Below are 20,187 nucleotides of genomic sequence, written 5' to 3' on the forward strand. Positions count from 1 at the left end.
TCCGGGGGAGCTGGGACGGGCAGCCCCCTCCCTGCCACCATCCTCGGCCGCCCGGGAAGGGGGAAGGTAGGCAGAGAGGGCGGGAGGGGCCGGCTTCTTCCTCCTCCTCCTGCCGCTGCTGTGGGATCGGCCCCTCTGCCTGCGCCGGAGCGGGGGGGCAGCCTGCTACTGCGAACGAGAGAAAGAGGAAGGGGGAAGAAGAGAAAAAGAGGGGGCAGAAGGGGTGTTGAAACCCGCCCCCCACCTTCCCATCCCGCGATCGGTGCTGCCTCCATCAGGACAACAACCCCTCCTCTTTGCCTGCACAACAAGATGTGAAGCGGAGACTCCTGGGACTTATCCTCACCCTCCTCATCCTTACAGCTCCCCTTTCTGCAGCCATTAGCGACGGGCGAGGAAGAAGCGAGTGGAGCTGGGGACCCCGCGCACGCTGTGCCACTCCCCCCCGCCGCCTCCCCCCCAGCCCTGTCGCTGGCGGTGGGTATTTTTTCGCAGGGTGGTGTTGGAGGGGGAAGGAGCCGCTGCTAGAGGACGGTGATCTTTTTTTCTTTTTTCCTCCTCCTCTCCTCTCCTTCGCCCGCCTCCTTGTGGCGATGAGGAGGAGGAGGACGGCGCCGAGGAGGAAGAGGCTGATGGCGGCGGTGAGGAGGCAGCAGGAGGAGGAGACCCCCCGAAGGATGAAGATGATGATGGTGGCGGCGGCGAGGAAGCACCAGCACAACAGCCGGGATTAATTTTACTAAAAAAAATTTAAATATTCACCAGCCTCCATTTTTAATTTTTTTTTCCTTTTTTTTTTTGGCGGGGGCTTTACCTGCTCTTCCCATCTTCGTTCAGCCCTTTCGCCTGGGGGAAGAGGCCTCACCCCCGCCCGCCCCAGCTCCCACCTCTCCCAGATTCTCTGCTGCCGCCCTCCCAGAGCCCGAGAAGCAGAAAAAGGGGAACTTGGCCCCCCTTCTCCGCCAGATCCTCCTCCTCGCTCTCGGCCTTATTGTTGTTCTTCAGCTGACTCCGGGCCCCAGAAGACCGTGAAGGTTTTGGGGTTCACCCCCCACCTTCTTTCTGCTCTGAGCGATTGTCTAAAAAATTAAAAATGGCCGAGAATGTGGTGGAGCCGGGCCCGCCTTCAGCCAAGCGGCCTAAACTCTCCTCACCGGCGCTCTCCGTGTCCGCCAGCGACGGCACAGGTCAGTCTCGGGGCCCCAGAGCCTCCCCGCTTCTTGGTGCCGCAATTACTGCCCTTTTCTCCCCTGTTTTGCTTAAATCTCCTCCTCCCTTTTGCTGCTGTTAGCTCGAGCCTGCTTTTCTCCTTCCCGTCTGTTTCGCCTGTTCTCGCTCCGTTTGAAGCTATTTGCGTTAATGGCATAGGGAGGGTGTTCGGATGTTTTTGCCCTTCTGGTTTTTTGGAAGTGATTGAGAGCAAAGCTATTCAGTTTATTGTGCTTTTGATCAGCTGCAGATAGGACTTAACAGTTCGTCATTTTCGTGTCTTTCACAATAATAGCTTAGCTCCTTGCTAAGCATAATGCCAGTTGCAGAAATACGAAGTGCTAAAGACGATGCTTTTGTATACTTTATTGTTGGATTACGTGTGTACGCACAAGTTTCTTGGTTTTGTATTTTATTTTGCATATACGGGGTTCTTCTAGATCTTGTTTAAAAACGAGATTTATTTCTCTTGCTGTTTTTCTTTTTTCTTATATGCAGTCTGCATATATGATTTACTTCTTACAATCCTCCGTTCTTCCTGTAGAAGTGTATCAAAATACTGATTTTCTGATTCAAATAGACCATCGGCTTTAGGAAAAACAGCTAAAACCAAAATTCAGATGCCATGCTTGTGGCATAAGGTTTATTGAGACTTATCTTCTTAGAGATGAAATTTTATTTCACCTTATTTGCCTTAAGAATCAATATGGAGTGTAGTTAATCTTGCATCTCCTGTTTCTTTGCTGTAAGACCAAAATGTCTGAAACTCCCCTGTAGACTTAAAAACTGTGAAAAGGGGCTTCTCTGCAGTCCTGCCAAGGTCTTTGGTGATGCTGGGAAGGCAAGCTAGGACATGGAAATTTTAGGTGACCCAGTCCCCAGCAAATATTAACTGGTTGTACTGGGAATGGGGAGGAAGTAACAAAGGGCTGTTTTTTAATATTTCTTGCGAAGCAGATGAGTATTTGGTGTCATTTTGCTATGAGAATACTCTGTTACCTGGAGTTTCTTTGAACTCGCATTAGTTCCCATTAGATCACATTAGAAACTATTAACCTATGGGATATGGAGGAGGCCTCCTCCTCCTGCCAGTCTGGTGAGTGGTGGCATTTCTGAAGGCACCCGTGCTCTTGTTCAATGCAGTTAACAACTGGCAAGAAAAGGGAAGAGTTGTTTTCTTGTTGGTTTTTGGGGCCTTTGTTTTGTTTTTTCTGAAAAGAGATTTTAATAGCAGGTCTTTGAGCAGTGGATGTGGTTCTGCTTGGGATCATCTCCAAAATTTTGATTTTGCCTATTCTATTCTCGGTGAATGATGTATTAGTTTTGAAAAGTTTGTGTGTGACTTTTAGTGCATATTAAATACAGCCAATATTATGTTGTAATTGGAGGACATGACTATTCCTAACATTAACAGGTCTCTAGTAAGAGAGTAGAAGAGGGTTGGAGAAGCTACTCTTAAGCGAGAACTAGTTGTTGGCTGTTTTTTTGCTAGATTTGGAAAACAGTGATTAATTCAATAGTAACCGTTTTAAATTTGTCTTGATAGTGGTTATTTTCCTCTGTTTAGAGAGGTGAAATAAAAATATTTTGTGAGAAAAGTTCTGATACTTTAAAAATATGCAAGCTAAAGGCATATTTTGATTCAAATGAACACACATCTAAGTTCAGACATTTGTGAGCAACTAAAGGTTGGATAATTCGTGTATGTATTGCAGTTTAACAGGTGTAGACTCTCACAGAATACTTAGTCTTCAGTTGTTAATTTACTGGACAGCTTTTTATAGTATATAAATGAACTTTTAATCTTTTTTGTGAAACACTAGTGATTGGACAGTTTCAGTATGTTTCAGACTAAATTTTTCCCAAAGTTTTTGGGACTGTTATCACCTGATAGCTATGCTAAGGTTTATAGTGGTGCAAACACTTCAGTGTGCTATATAAAATCTATTAAAGATTTCTTAATCCTGTGGCTTTTTTTTTTTTTAATTGCCAAGCAATTATGGGAAGTTTTACTTTCTGTGTTTTTTTTGACATGACATATAATATCTATTTCTGTGAATAAAATCCAACCTATGAACCAGTGAATGTATTTTGAGGGTTATATGGTTGTATTTTTCTCATTTGCTGCTTGAGACTGCAGTTTTTGTCCTGCTTCTGTTATGGGAAACTACTTTGAAATTTACAATTTTTTAACCTCTCTGCTGGTTAAATTTGCTTTGAAATAGTGTAAGAAGCTGTCATGAAGTAAATTCCACTTATAGAATCTTGTATTGTCCCCACTCCTCGGTTAATTATAGGAAATAAGTAACATGGTAGTTATGTACTTACTCAAGCACTCTTTTTAAAACTGTTCAATTCTTAGCACTATCAGAAGGAAGGAGAAAGGCAAGACACTTGCACTGTTGATGAAACTTACTGCAGCAGCTGTGCATAGTGCTGTTTTTGCAGTTAAATTTTTGATTAGTTTCTTTCTAAAATGTTCTGAACAGTTTTAGTTTGTTAGATATGTAAAAATGATGACTGACTCCTATTACATTATTCCCAAAGTTGCAGATGTTACGTATATTTATATTGAAGACCAAGAGGAATCTCTAACTCATGTTTTCACTGTAGACCTGGATGATACTCATATTCTGTGCCTGGACTGTACTAAACTCTAATGTTGGTGGCTTTCTTCTAAAAAGAAATAAGCAGAGATTGTCCTAGTATGCTTGATTTATTGGCAGCAGCCAAATACAGCTGCTTTTCTCACTTTTGTTGCAGTGCTGCATCATCTTCTGTCTTAAAAGTTACAGATGGTTCATGTGTTCCCTGCTCAGAATTTGCTGTGGAACATAGTGTGTTAGTGTGCTTTTAAGTTGCTTTATTAATTCCAGTTCAACCTTAAGGAGGCAAATTGAAATGTTTGTAGCACATCTTGTAATAAACATTCTGAAGTAGTTTAGACAGTCTTGGTACTTTCAGCGTCTTCTAATATATTAGAATTTTTGAATGGTCTCACTTTTTCTTTAATGTTGTGTAGCTCCGGAATAATTTCAGAGGCATGAGTGTGTGGGATTCCCTTGAACTACACAGGTTTTTCTACAATGTTTTTTCTCCCCTTTCTCTATTTAATTGTTAAATTTGTTGCAAAGAAGAATGGTAATGATCTCTGTATCTTGTAAGGCCTTAAGTTTTCCGAGGGCCATGACAACTCTACAGTGGGGTAATCTTTTAGTGACAGCAGTGACTTTGTTACACTTCAGTACCAGCACGGTTACATTGACAGAAGAGGATACTGAATACATTACCAATGTAGCACATTTGCTTGCCTTTCTTAACTGGTAGCAACATTTTTTATATGTTGCACCTACTCTAGCAAGACTTCCTTAAACACTATGTTAGCAAACTGGTTGATATTAGTTCCCTCCACTATAACAGAATAACTGGAGGAATTACCTCTTGGAGTAAAATGAATGAAAGTTGTTCATAAAGATAGATTTATGCTTTAAACCACTTGTTTTGGAATTTGGGGGTGTGGTCAGGGGGATTGAGAGGTATCTTTTTATTTGTGGATCCCTCAACTTTACCTGCAGTAATGCAGGTGTGATGAAATTGTACAGATTTCTATGTGATTCACTCGGGGCAGGAGAGTTTTATCGTATTTTACACCCCTCCCCATCCCCCCCACACATGCACTCCTCCTCCTGTTTAGAAATAAGCTGTTTTCTGTGAACTGGGAAAATTTTGGGCTCTGGGTTCAAAACCACTGTGTTTCTTCATGGAATAAAAATGGAGTACACCTCCTGCTGCAGAGTGTGTTTGTATGGTATCATGTATTTAGGCTGCTAGATCTGAAAATAAGATTTTAAGTACTTAGTGTTTCAGGTTTGCTGGGACACTGGAAGTCAGTTTTCTGCAATTAGTTGGCATGTGTGTTATATCAGAGATCAGGGAATGTATTTTGTAGTATGTGCCTTAACATCCTTCAGTTTACTATATCCAAAAGTCATGTTTTTCTGTGCGACAGCACATCTTCAATTTCCCTTGAAGTACCCATCTTTTGTAAAGTCTGGATGTTCCTTTTTGTCAGGAACTGTTTCTGACCTTTTAAATTTTACTCTCCCTCGCATCAAAGGTCTAAGACCTGTAATGAAACTTCTCTTCTGGACTACTGCAGTTTTGACTGATACTCGTCTTTCATTTGTTCTGAATGGATCAAGATGTTTCTTTTCTTGAAATTAGTTGTATTAATCTTACCACACTGCTCTTTTCAATTTCCTGAGAGCTGTGTGGCTTTTGCTAGTGTTTGTATATACTACATTTAAAATCAACAACTTTTCATCACTCTGTTTGCTAGCTAATGTTAAAGACCAAATGATTAGCTACATTTTAACTTACAGCCAAATGTTTTCATTCTTTCTTGTTAAGAGCCATATTTCTTACTGGTTTTGCCTTATAATGTAATTTGATGGATGGAATATACTGTAAGTCAAGTATTCCAGTGGTGGATGCTTGTGTGGCAAAAATGAGTGTCATTGCTGTGTAGCCAAACGGGCTCTCAAAGTAACTGTATTAGGAATACATATTAAGAAAATTTAAGTCTGTGAGACTTCTTTAAAAAGTAAACTAATCATTCATATAGTGCTTAGTGATTTTTTTAAAGAAAATCATGCAGACTTTTGAACCTTGTAGGTTCCCAAATTGCTGTATCTATTCTTTGTGTCTTTTACCATGTAGACGCTATCTCTGACATAGGTACTTTTTCTGAGCAGTGTTAGAAAACTACCTAATTAAAAAAAAAATAGTCCAACAGGAGTACCATACATACCACAGTGTAAAACTGAGGGTTGGTTGAGCACTTACAGACTGGAAAACCGGTTTACAATTGCAACTTAAAACTTAATTCACAAGTTTAATAATATTGCAGGGAAAAACCTTTGTTTGGGAAAAGATTTGGGAATTTAAATCCTAGATTAAAAAAAAAATACTAATTTTTCCATCTTGTTCCTCACAGTCCTAGAGCAGGGCTTGCCTTAAGTTCAGATTATTGGTCACTTGGGCATTTGTAGAAGACCAATTATCTGGGAGGGGTCTATCAGACTCTAGGTTTCAGTATATGTTTTTTGGGGGTGTGGTTCTAATAAGGTAGTGGGGCTAAATGCTGAACTTCTGCTGTAGGAGTTCTGTATTTTTGTATATTTATAACTTGGAGCAAACCACTTTATTATTAAATTTCAATTTTGTGTGACTTAGTGTATATTTCTTGCATCTTCTCTGTAGGCTATTTGATCATCTCCAGTGTGTCACTTCAGTGTCTTGCTTAGCTGCTTAGCAGGAGCAGCCTTTTAGTGATTGTTCCAACTGTGTAACATTACTACTTCACCCTTTATCATCACTTGATTTTGTGGTCCTTTGGAGAGTGTTTGTCCAAAAATCACTTAGATTTATTATTTGTCAAATGGAGTAATTTTCCTGTGTAGATTTCACTGACAACTAAACAATGCACACCTGTCTCCACAGATTTTGGTTTTTTTTTGTCTACTTAAACTGTAGCAGCAGGTTGAAGTAAAATACATCTGTCTCTGCATATGGTGGTGTGCCTGATAAAAAAACTTTTGTGGCTGCCTTGAATTTGTAGAACTTTAATTAGAACTCCAACTAGGGAAAAGATCCTCCCTGTGAACAGTATCTGACAACCTATCATTCTCTTCCTAAATAGCAAAAATTTTTCTTTAAATGGGCTAGCATATGAATGCATTTAAAGTTCTCTTAAAAATTTGATGTTCAATGTTCTCCTTCAAGCATTTATTTTTTCCAAATCTTTTTGAAGAAAATTAGAAGGAGGAGTGTTGAATTCTTAGGGGCTCAAACCGCAGTAACTTCTTTGCTTGATGCTGTTCCTGTCAACACACCTGACATCAAGCATGTCAAATTGGAGACCAGTCTAAGATTTTCATTAAGAAGTGCAAGTTAGGTTCAGAACCTTGAAAAACAGGTAATTTTCTATTAGTGGTCATTGTGAGATGGGGTAGATAAAGATTTAATTCTTTCCCATTTGATGGTGTGAAACACCTCTGTACTGCATCTTTAGTTGTATTCCTGCAAGAGATCTAAGGATAGGAGTTTTGAATGCTCTCTGCTTGCAGAATCAGGATTTGCTATTTCCTTTTTTTGTAGGACTTCCAAATACCACTGAACAATTTCTCTTGTTTTGAGTGAGACTGTAACATACTCCTACTGTTTTTAATGGATGAAAAGATGTGAATGTTCAGGGTTTTTTCATTTTTGGAATCATAATAAAAAGTCCAGAAAAATGCTGATATATGGCTTGCTCAGTTCAAATTTTGCTGAAACTAAACTGCTTTTTACATGGTATTGATTGTAATTCCAGGAAATCTGGAGTATTACTGGTTTAAGATAATGAAGTCTGATCTGCTGACTTATGTTATTTTGTTCACTTGTATATCTTTTGTGCATAAATTCAGCATTGCTTTTTGCTTTTACTCTGGAGTAATGCTGAACTTAAAGTGCCTTGACTTTTTGGTAATTGTATATGCAGATTGCATCATTTCATAGTCGTTGTTAACTTGACAATGAAATGAACTTTACTCTTTTCTTGAAACTGATTTGTAATTGCTTCTAAAATGAATCAGTGTGTTCTGTGCACATAAAGGTGTTCCCATCCTATCTGCATGTACCCAGTTTTTGTCCACCAGCTTCTCTAACTTTCTAGACCTGTGTGCATACACAGATGCCATTTGAAATAGTAATACTAATTTAGAGACTTTTGACTCAAGTTAAAGGTAGCCCAATGAACTTATGCAAATAGCAGCATGTATACAAGGAAATTAATAATGGTGTGACTTAAGCATTTTGGGATTAAAATGTCAAAACTTCATCTTATGTGGGTTAACAGTGATGGCAAGACTAGTGCCTTTGTATAATAGCATAAATAAACAGGTATATAAATAAAAAGGTCTCCGAAATTCCTCCTTAAATAATATTAAATCTTTAAACATACCCTATTCCTGATTTTTGACCTCAGTCTTTTCCATTACAGAAGTAATCAACTTCTGTTTCCCTACAACATTTACAGTTCTATATTCCAGACTCATAACCATTGCATTTTCACTATGGTTTTCTGTGGTTAACTCCTACTATCATCTGTATCTCTAATTACTTTTTTTTTGGAAGAACTTTCAATATGAAACTGGAAAGTTTGTTGTAAATACATTTTTTTTCTGAAGCTGCAAAAACCGTGCATCAATTAGAGTCTACTAAAATAGACATTTTGGTTGATATTAGTTTGGGAAAAGTATGACTTAAATTTGCAGGTTATTGAGACTCTACAAAACTGAGACTATTTTCTGTAAGCCAAAGTTGATGTGTTTGACACCAGTGTTTGAATAGGGATTAGGATAGCTTAAAAAATGGAGAGAGTGAGGTCCTAATTTTAGGACTTCAGTAGATGTTGAATGATAGGCTGTTGCTGATTTAGAACAATTTTTTTTTGTTGTTGTTCATACTTGTAAAATATTTACACTTAGCCTGGTTGTTACAACTAATAGCTCAATCATGTGCATTCTACATAGTGAATTGGACTTTGATCAATAAGTGTTTCATTTTTAAAAAAAATATCTGTGCCAGAAATTGTGTGCTACCATAGTGTGCTAAGATGTTTTGAACCTTTGTGTTTGTTGTCTTCCAGTTGTTTTGAATAAAGTTTTAAAATACGTTTTCTGTTTGTATTATTTACAGTCTTACCTCAAATTACAGAGTTTCTTGATGTAGTGAAGTAATTCAAGACTTTTCTGGATTGGCAGGGAAGGAAAGTGGCAGTGCTTTCCCAGTTTCTTACTGGGAACAGAACTAATATCAAGGTCTAACACTGAAGACAGTTACTCAAATAGCATAATATAGAACACAAGTTCTCAGTTGCTGCTGAGCAAGCAATCACCCTCCATTAGGATTATACTGGGAGTGCTGTCCAAGGATTTTGGAAGCAGTAGCTGCAATGATTACTCTAGACCTTAGTATTTTAGGCTGATGTGGATGTTTTGCCCCTTCATTTCAAATCAATTTAGTAGATGAATTTAAATTAATTCTACTGTTTAAGTTAGAACATTTTGGCAGAACTTGAGTTACCATTGGGCAATTGTGGCTTCATAGAGTATCTACATGAAAAGCCCCCTCTTTTAATGGACTTGATGGTTTGATATCCAAAGTGCAGTACAGCAAAATTCCTACCAGGTTGGTGTGTGCCTTTGTCCTTAGGCATGTGGGTTTTTGTTTGGGTTTTTTCTTTCTTCCCTGATAAAACTGCCTGGACTTATGTAATTTAATTTTCTGTCACTGTGGAGGCCTTGGGAATTGATAAGTATTAGCACTTTGTTTCAAGACTGTGCTTCACCTTTGCTTCTGCATTTTCATGGATAGTTGAGAATTACCCTATGAGATTGTTTCTCCTTTTCTTGTCCTGCCTTTTTTGGTTTTATATTTTGATTTCTGCTTGTTTTGGTAGTTTTTTTTTTTTTTTTTAATGTAATTTCAGACTGTGTGTTTTAGGGTCTGTAATGCTGGTGGCTTGACTGCAAGCCTCTGGCTTTTTTCTCTGGAATACTGGTGGGATCTTCTGGGTACTTGGTCTGTTACATGTAGGCCCTCTTCAGTTGTAGGTAGCTTTTGTATCCCCATGCAGGGAAGATACTGACCTCATCACCTTATTATTATTCTTTGTCTGAAAGCACAACAAAGGTGTTGTGTTTTCTATATGGTCCAACATGATCTGTGGTTCCTGTCAACCCTGTCACATGCATGCTTTGTATTCAGTGTCCTGTATTAAGCATTGTCTGTTTCATTTTGAACCCAATGACTGTGATATAAGTTGACCCACTAAGAGGTTGCTGGGCTTCAGAAACATTTGTGTAAAAAGGTGACTGTTCAGCAGGTTTTGAAGTTGGTGTGTCTGTGTTCAGAATATAGTAAATGGGAAACAGGGACAGGAACTGTTGAGTTTCTTACCTCTTTGCTGCTCTGACAGAGATAGGCGCAGGAGTCAGTAGATGTCTGACCTATCTGCCATTCAGGGTTCTTGAGGCACTGTTGATCACATGTGCTTTTTCTTCAGCGTGTACCAATTCTTCTCAATACTGAATGCTCCTATGTCTTGATTCTGAGGGTTAGTACCTGGGAGAATAAAGTATTTCTATTTTGTAGCACATGGGCATGTTCCTAAAAAACAGTATTGTTCACTGTAGTGTATTTGCTAGGACCAGATAGTTTCCGTATAAACAGAAATTCCTATTTTATTCTGAAAGGTGAATAAATGTCAGAACTAATCCCCATATGGACCACCAATTGTTGGTGTCAGTGCTTGGCACCAACCGAGGTGGATGGGAGCTGACTGTCATCGTTAGTTTATCTTACTGATCTTGTTGTAGGAATGTCATACCTTCTCTCTGTGAGTTCTCCTGGGCAGCTCCTCCCAACAGCTCCTCCCAACACTGACTCATTTTCTCTTTCTTCCACAAAGCCATCTGACTTCTCCCTGTCCCTAACATGAACATCTGACCCTTCCTGTCCTTAGCAGCACATGCTAACGCTTACTGTCCCTAGCACGACTGCCTGACCATTACTCTCACAGCAGCATGCAGACTGACTCCAACTCTCTCTCAACTACCTAACCCACTCTTTTATAACACCCATCCTTATTGGACACAGCTGTGACCTATTAAAAGCTAGGCTGTTCCTACTCTTTGGTAATTAGTACAGCTGCAACTCCTCAGGGGTAAGATTGCCTTCAGCACTATCTCTATTCTCCTACAATCCATCCTCCCATAAGTAAAGGTTTGTTGTCCTAATCCAGAAATGAGAAAATAATGGGATCCTGACTGTTGGCTAGAAAGCATGTAAAAGAAGCTCGTATGTCCCACCAGAACACATGCTGATTTCCTTGCTAAGTAGTTAGTATTGATATATTTTCCCTGTTTTATAAACACTGTCATAAATTGGTGCTTTGCCTGCTTTGAGAGCTGATGTGTCACTTGTGCTACCAAGTGCTCTTGCAGTAAAACTAGCTTGAAATAAATACTTTGTAGCTAATTTGAAAATTGATCCCTTGATAAGACGTTGAAGTCTATTGATTAAAGGATTTTGATTGCACACTCTGCATGTGTATTAGTTTAAAGTCCATTTTGGTGCCAGGTGGCTTTTCACCCCAGGCTGGCAGTTTCCTTGCATCTTGCAGATTAGACATTGTCAAAAGCAGACTTTTAGAAGTAGAATACAAAATCAAGAAGACAGTCCATAGTATGCAATGCAGGCTAGTACACTGATTTTTGAAGTTGCCTTCTCTTAGTTTAGGGCACAGTTCATACTACTTAATCCAGTCTAACTGAACTGCTACTGATCAAAATGGACCTGCTCCTACTATCTGTTCTGATTTTCTCACTACAGATTTAATGTAGCCAGGTTAAGTTGTTGGGATTTTGTTTTCTTCCTCTAAAGACTTTCTAAGTTTTCGGTAGTGGTACAGTTCCTAAAAGGAATTTATGATATGCCTTTGCATGTTAAGATGATCACAGATTAAGACTAAGGCTAAGATCTACTACTTAGATGTTGTTTTGAGATTTTTTTTTTTTCTTTGCATCTTGTGTGGCAGCAGCAATCTATTCTATATGTTCTTGTTGCCTGTAGAAAGAAATCCACTAATAATACCGTAAATAGCATGATGGGGATTCACTCTGTGCTGCTGTACTGAGATCAGGATGAGGTCAGGATTCAGGTCCACCACTGCCACTTCCTACCTGTGTATTACTGGAAGGTTTTGGGCTTTAGGCTAGATACTGTCAGTTCTGTTACATCTCAGTTTTTCTGTGTTGGGATCTCTAGAGATGATGAATCAGGTGGACAAACATTTGCAGGACTAATTTTCCTTCTCTGCCTTCCCACCAGCTTGATTTTGTTAGTGAGAAATCTTTGTGCATATCCTTAATGAAACAGATTGCAAGAGTAGCAGTGAGCTCAGTGTACTGGAAAGGCAATCAGCTCTCTGGATGCTTCTCATCATTGTCTTAAGCTATGCCTTTGTCTCTTGTGTGAGTATATATGATCTTGTTTTCACATGGTTTGTGAGCTGCCTGGCCCAGCTTTGACAGTTTTTGGCTTGGTCATAGATAGAACTCTCTACAGTGGCCTTTAGGGCACCAGTTCTATGTAGAAGACTGAAATGGATTGCAACTGTTATATATACACAAGGTCCTATTCATCTTTATAGTAATTTGAGATTCTGTTTCAGTCCTGTATTAGAAAAGTTTTGCCTCCCAGCAGTTGACTAAAAATGTAATTTTCATAGCTGACCAGACCAGACCAGTTTTTATATATTATGTACCTGCTAAAGAAGACTTCTAAAAAGAGCAAGCTCATACCAGAATATTGCATTCTTAGTAGTTACTACTTACAATTCTGGCTAATAGTTGACAATATTATTTTACAGTTAATTGTCATTAGTATATTCTCTAGGATTAAAAATCCTAGCAAATTAGTTTTATGCGGAAGTTTTATATTGAATATTTTAGATGTTTTGATATAAAGAATGAATCTAACTAGGATTATTTCACAGCCATTCAGGTTGGGGATGGGTTTTGTTAATGTAGCTAGTGCTGTGTTGTGTTTTAAGGTATTAATAAAAACAATTAATTCCACTTACAGTTTTTATGACATTTTCTTCTTGTTCACTGATGTCACAGAACAATCAGGCCAAGGAGCTCAGATAGCTTGTACCTGGATGTTCCAGTTAGTAATGGGTAGTAAACCTTAAAGCTGGAATTATCTCCTCATTTATGAGGAGGGAGAATTTAAGCAAGTGAGGTCTTCGGAGAAGCAGATTAATATTTTCTTGTGAGTCAAGATGATCAAATCTTTGTCTCTCAAAACAAGAATTGCACTGCCCCTTTGGGGTGTTACATCTGAAATCATCTGTATGGGTCTTCCTGAGAAAATACTATGTGGTGGTTTGAAAAACAAATTAGTTTTTCATAGTCAAATATTTACTGGTCACTTTCCAATTGGTTTTGTGAAGGGCTTTATACGCAATGGTCTGAACACAAGAAAGGTGAAACGAGGATTTTTGGTGTGCGACTTGCTCTGTACTGGGAGTTATGTTTGTTGAAGAGCAGAAATTCTTTGCCCAACTAGAAACAGTCAAAAACATGTCCTTTGGACTGTGTGGATGCTGATGGGAGATGTCTGGGCTGCCATGACGGTTATGTTGTAGATACAGGCTTTGTGCTGGGTCATGTTTTATCAAGTCACTTAATTTTGTTTTCACTTTTTTTTTTCTTCATTGTTGAGGACAACAGCTGAACTTGTGACTTCCTGATTGTATCTTTTACTCCTTCCTCACTTGTGGGTTCTTTGTCAGGTTATTAGTAGGGTGTTTTCAGGATGTAATGTTTCAACAGTTGACTGTTAAACATGTCCTAGCAGGCTTCTGAATGTGCCAATGGAAGCTGATTGAAGCTATCATCATTTTTTTAAATGGCCTTTTCCATTTCCTTGATCTCTAATTTTAGGGTCTCTTCCACTAACTCTTCCCATGTTCATTGAAATGTAATTCTTAAGCTAAATGCTGAGCATTGTAAGTTGGTTTTTGTTTCAGTTTTTTGTTTTGGGTTTTTTGTGGGGATGGGGGTGTGTGTGGTGTCTTTTTAGATGAATCTACTGACACACAACATTAAGTTCATGATTTTAGATGAAAGAGAAGTTGGACAAAGATTTATTCTTCTGATTGTTCCTTTACTTTTGAATCTTCAAAAATACCAGTCATGCAAATGGATGATCAGTCATTAATGTGTCTTGCAAAGCATAACTTCTAGCACAAGATATATGATAATGAAGAATGGGCTACCTTATTTTAATAGTTTTAAAGTTCCTTAATGGGAATTTTCTGTCTCTGGTGGTTTGTACCAATGTAGAGTTTATAAAAGGAGTGTTAAAATCCCTGTTGTGATGTACCTGTATTCTTGCCAATCTCATACGATATTTTCAGAATTCTAAAGTCATAATCTTATTTGTGATATCACTTGTGAAGTTGTAGAAACTCTGTTATTCCAGGTGTTTGGCAATTTGGGTATAGTATCATGTGAAACATTTTAAAAAGATTGACAATACTGATGAACTTCTCTGAATTACTTGCTGTTTGACTGTCGTCTTTTCCCACTAATTTTTGGACTATTTGCATCTTGAGCGCCACCTTTTTTGATCACTGCAGCCAAGGTTGCATTTGAGCTTTGCATTCCTCACCAGACACTCATGGTTGGTGAGAACAACACACCAGCTCCTCTCTCACTTGGAGAGAGAAGTTGTCATTAATGCATGTCAGAAACCATAAACTTAACAAGTTATTTTTGGTTTAACTACCACAGGTTATATAGACCAAGGTATGCATACTAATGCAGGCGTAAGAACTTGTTCTCTTGATCAAATTGGTTTTGGGTACTATGTAATATTCTTGTATCTGTAGCTTCCGAGTAGCAATCTTTTGCCACTTAGTTACCTTGGGGATTGCTTTGCATGGACTCTTGAGATGGGAATTTGTTTTTTCATCCTAGTGTTTTTCACAGCTTAGTGGCAAGCACCCTGCAGGGTTACTTTGTTTTCTCACAGTATTTGTTGTAGGAAGATACTGTCTGTCCAATGAAGTTCAATGAAACTTGGCAATTCAATGTTAATAATGACTGCATGTGGAAGAATAAAAAAACCAAACAGCTGCCCAAAAAAGAAACCAAAACAACCAACCAAACCAAATGCCAGAAAACCCAATTCAATGTAAAACCCTATAACTAAACCTCTTTTCATTATTTAATAAGTAATAAACATTTTTCATTTGTATTGCTGTATTAATTATGTTCCAAAAGCAATAGTTTAGCAAAAGTTTTAAAGACAGTGTTTTCCCATCAACCTGCTAATTCTTTTTTGCAATTGCTCTTTAATTCCATTGGCTAACTCTGAGAGATTTCAGTATGTATTTTTCACTTCTCCTTTGTCAAAATTCTCAAGTTGAGAGATCATAGGCTGAGATACCCAATGATCTTTCAACACAAATTGTAGAAAGCTAAAGTAGAATGGTTTTCTCTAGTTTAGACCCCATAGAGTTTAGAAATACTTTTATCCTGACAAATTAGATAGCTTTCAATAACAACTGATAAAAGAAATTTGCTTGAATGCAAAAAGTCAAGTTTTGCTGGAAATTAAGAATTAGAAACTTCAAGATGTTATTAATTGCTCTGAGCTCATACACAATCTGTTTTGTTTTTCAGATTTTGGATCACTCTTTGATCTGGAACATGACTTGCCAGATGAACTGATCAGCTCCACAGAACTTGGACTCACTAATGGTGGTGATATTAATCAGCTGCAGACCAGCCTTGGCCTGGCACAAGATGCTGCCTCTAAACACAAGCAGCTGTCTGAACTTCTGCGGGCTGGTAGCTCCCCAAATCTCAATATGGGGGTTGGTGGCCCTGGCCAAGGCATGACCAGTCAAACCCAACAAAATAGTCCTGGAATGGGAATGTTAAATAGCATGGTGAAAAGCCCCATGACACAGGCTGGGTTGACTTCTCCCAGTATGGCGATGGGTGCAAGTGGACCAAACCAGGGTCCTTCTGCTCAATCCACAGCAGCAATGATGCCAACAGTGAACAGCCCAGTTAACCAGCCTGGCATGGGAATGAACACAGGGATGAATGCTGGCATGAATCCTGGGATGTTGGCAGCAGGCAATGGACAGGGGATGATGCAGGGGCAAGTCATGAACGGTTCAATTGGAGCAGGCAGAGGGCGACCCAATATGCCGTACCCAAACCCAGGAATGGGCACTGGGAACTTGTTGGCTGAGACACTGCAACAAGGCACTCCACAGATGGGAGGGCAGGCTGGACTAAGAGGGCCACAGCCTGGAGCCATGAACAAGGTAAGACAAGCTAAACTTCATTACTTTTCCTCATTGTTGACTTTGTTTTACAAAATTAATCCTCTGCACTGTGGATTCTATAGGATTTTTTCTTTAAGAATCCTGTATGATGGAATAAATAGTTTATATGCTGCTAAAGTTGAATTTGTGATGGTCGTAGGAAGCAAAAATTGAATCTTGCACAACAGGCAAGACTATGACTAGATTAAAAAGCCTATTTTAGAAATCTTTTGACAGTACAGATTATCCATTACAGTGAAAAGTAACTTGATTGTATTTTATTCTGTTTTATGCTTTCTCTGCAACTGTATTTTTCTGTCTAATGTGATGCTGGTATTGTGAGTGTGATGGGAATACATCAGGACTTTTTAGGTGCTTTGGTGATTTTTTCTGTATTACATTTAAGGCAAGTATTTGGTATCTGAGATCAGCCGAGTGTTTGTGCTGTAGCAGATACTGAGAGCTGCACCCAGGTTTGAATTGACTGCTCTACTCACTGTGTGTGCTGAGTATTGGAGTTAATGGTGGAGAATGAGGGCTTGTGTAGATGCCTGAAGACAATGTTGAATTCTTAAGACTGTTAGTGTGATTCAGTTCTAGTTTTAAAATTTGTAGTGGCTTTGTCTATTGGAGAGTAAACCAGAAAGCTAAAAAAAATATATTTTGAATACTGAGTGGGAAATAGATGTGCTTTTGTAATCCAGGAGGTTGGAAGAAAGTTGTCATAAGACACTGAAAAGATGAGAGAAGACCTACGGGTTTTACTAAGGATAAAAGGATGTCTTCAATTTAATTTTTGTCATGCACAATTAGCCAGCTTAGAGTAGGAGCCACTTGAGTATTCTCCATTTTTTTAATGTTTTGATCAAAAACCTAGAAAATACTTCAGTGTTTTAGTTCACTTTAAGTGGGTATTTTTTGTTTGGCTACTGAGGGGAGAGGCTTCTTTAAGGTGCGTTGCAATACCTAAATCTATCTCTGAATGCCTAAAATCAATCCACTTGGAGGACTTGGAATGATAAATAACAGTCTATAAATGTATTTGGAGCATACATAAAAGTTATGCTGTGTATTAATGTTTTTATCATGCTTTAATATATTAACTGAAATTACTTTTGTGTGTTGTGAACATTAATTATAAAATTCTTTGGTCTTAGTTGTTTGCTTAAGCTCAGTGTGCTAACTTGCTAACTTTTGGGAAGGTGTGTGTGGGTGTATGTGTAGAGATACATATATATATATATATAGTATATATATATATTTGTTAAGTAATGGGTTGATTCTGTGGTCTGGTCATTTCAGATATTTTTGCCTGATAGGAAAATTGATGCCGAGTTTGATTACTACAGTAGAAAACTTACATGCAGCTTACAGTGGTAAGAAATATGTAGCTGCTTGAAGTGTTCTTGCATTGGAATTATATAACCCGTCATTCATTATTCCTTGGCTGTAAAAAAAAAAAAACAAAAACCAAATAAAACCCGATCTTCAGAAAGCTGTTTTCAGAGGTTAAAAATTGATGGTATTGAGTGTTTGGATGAAATGCAACTTCATCCTTACTTATCAGAGCTAGAGTTATGCACTATAATAAACTAATTTATCTAAAAGTAGAGAAAGGACATAAAATCAAGCTTTTGACCAATTTAGTCTAAAATTAAATTGCCTCCTTTCCTTACTTAAATTCCAAAAGTTCCATACATGTAAATTAAGAACACTTTATGCTTTTGAGACTATTCAGACCAAATACGCAATAACTTCTGTTTCTTATTTAATAGTCCCAGGATGGTTAAAAATACTTAGGGTTCTTTAATTGCTGATAAAACAATCTTGAGACATTTTGTGTTAAGTATAGTGGTTATATTCCTCATAAAGGAGTTGAAACTGTTGGATGAGAGAGAACAGTCTGAAATGGAGGCTGAAATTCCGGAATGTCTTCAATTGGTTTGGTTGTTGGCAGGGAGCCTGTGTTTCACTTCATACAGTAGAGTTAGCAAAGTCTGACAACAGTAGTGTCTGACCGTTTTATCTCCCCACCCATCTGCTTTTGGGTTTTCCCACCTACAAATCTTCAAAAAGTAGATGAAACAGAAGACCTTAAGCAGTTGTTTTTAAAAGCCATTTTTAAATTGGATAAATTTAGTAGCATGTTGCTGTTAAAGTGGGAGTTGCTGTACTAACTTCTGTAGGTTTCCTTCATTGCTGCAAAAAATGCACATTATCCAAAACCTCTCCTTCAGTAGGAGGAAAAAAATCAGACAAGATGCGTTGGTTATGATTGGTCAGCTTCATCATGTCAGCTTGCCAAAGGCAGGCCCTTTAGGTGTTGGGAGAGTTGCTTCAGAGAGTTCTCAGTGAGATGGACCTGTTTTGTGCAATGGTTTGTAGATTACCTATGATGTTAAGTAATTGGGAGGGAGGATTTTATGCTCTTCTAACAGGAAAGACGAGCTCCAAGGAGCTAGTCAATTTGGAAAGTGAAATGGGTAATGTTTTCGCTTTGTTCTGTTATCCTGTCGAGTTACTGAAGTTTTCTTCCTCTCTTCCCAAAATATTGACTAGCAATAGAGCAGAACACTTGCTCTGCTCGTTATCTACATACTTCTGACCTTCTCTAGTTGTTCATGTTACTTTTAGGACTTGAAATCCCAAATGTCTCTGTAAATTATTTCTGTTCATAAAATCATTCTGTCACAATCTCATACTTCCATCCTGTAGTTTTCTGTCCTGATGTTAGCAGTCACCAAGTTGTGAAGAAGCAGTTCTGTCTGGATGCTGTCTCTGTGCCAGTTGCATGATAGGCTGTGTGGAGAAACTAAACCTGACTGAAATTGAAACTCAGGTGGTCATTAAAAAAATAATTAATTTGAATTGTTTTTCAGGTCCAGTTTATACTCATCATTTGGAAAGCTAGTATCCCCATATTAGGGAGAGGATTTTTTTTTAAAGGAGTTGATCTTGCCTGTCAAAGGAGGGTGTGAATCCTACTTTTACAGTACAGATGTAAAAATGCCTGTGAAAGTCTATCCTGAAAGGAAGTGTTAGAAGTCTGGAAGGGAAGGAATTGTAAGGAGTTTTGTGTTCTTGAATAGTTTTTTGTTTTCTGTGTGCTTGGTTTTGTGCAAGTTAAGAGGATAACAGACATGCCTTTTACTCTTGAAATAGTGTTTTGGAAATTGTTTGTAATGCTTGGGTTCTGTCATCATTGAAGTATTTTTCATGCATTTTGTTTCACTAGGTAATTTTACACCTTTGATTTAAATGTGAACAGGTAACTTATTACAAAGATGGAATTGCTAAAAGCTGATTCATATTTCTGATTTTGAGCTGTTCTTCATTTGAAATTTTATCTAGTTAAAACCTCTGTTTTGTTCTTCTACTGAGTTCTGTTGAGAGTGCCCCGTTAGGGTCTTACCTGTCCAGCCTCATTTGAGGGGAAGAGGGTATTTTGTGACTGAGTTGCCCTATGCATTTCTGTCATAGCGGTGCTCTACCACAGAGTGATAGACCTGACCTTCAGGTCACTTACGTTTCCTGTCTGATTCAAGAAATGTTCCCTTACTCCACTAATGAAGTGGATGTGTAGGCAGTTCAGATTAGTAAGGGCATTACTACTACCTCTGCTATGTGAATATTTCACTTGAAACATTTAGTTCCAGTAGTAATTCTTTGTGACTTGGTTTACTCTTTCAGAAAGTACGAAGCTCTGTTACTATTGGCTTTATCACTTTAACCTCTGTTAAGAAAATTCAATGGCAATATTTTATGAAGACAAACATAATTTGTCAGAATCTCTTTAACTTCCTGAGTAGAACAATAAGAAATTTCCTAATAATAAATTTCTGTTCAAAATTGAAGAGTTTGAAGATGTCACCCTCAAATTGTGAAATTAGAATAAGAAAATAAAAGCATAATGTATTGCTTAGTGTTAACATATTCAGTCTCTCATTTTAGATAGGTGGTCAGTGTTCTTGGTTGCCTTTCTGTTTTTCAGTAGCTATTTGATTGAACAGGTAAATGGATCC

General features: G+C 38.3%; 1 protein-coding gene across 1 annotated transcript in view; it reads left to right on the forward strand.

Annotated features, from left to right (window-relative positions):
- The first annotated feature begins 304 nt into the window (after positions 1-304).
- Positions 305-20,187, forward strand: part of EP300 (EP300 lysine acetyltransferase) — a 59,887-nt gene continuing 40,004 nt past the window's right edge. Inside the window, exons 1-2 of the mRNA XM_021552832.3 lie at positions 305-1,187; positions 15,510-16,165. Of these exons, the coding sequence (XP_021408507.1) occupies positions 1,094-1,187; positions 15,510-16,165 (750 nt within the window). The 5' untranslated portion in view covers positions 305-1,093. The remainder of the gene's footprint in view (positions 1,188-15,509; positions 16,166-20,187) is intronic.

Source organism: Lonchura striata, chromosome 1A (assembly GCF_050655825.1).
Source record: "Lonchura striata isolate lonStrDom1 chromosome 1A, ASM5065582v1, whole genome shotgun sequence".
Classification (NCBI taxonomy): domain Eukaryota; kingdom Metazoa; phylum Chordata; class Aves; order Passeriformes; family Estrildidae; genus Lonchura; species Lonchura striata.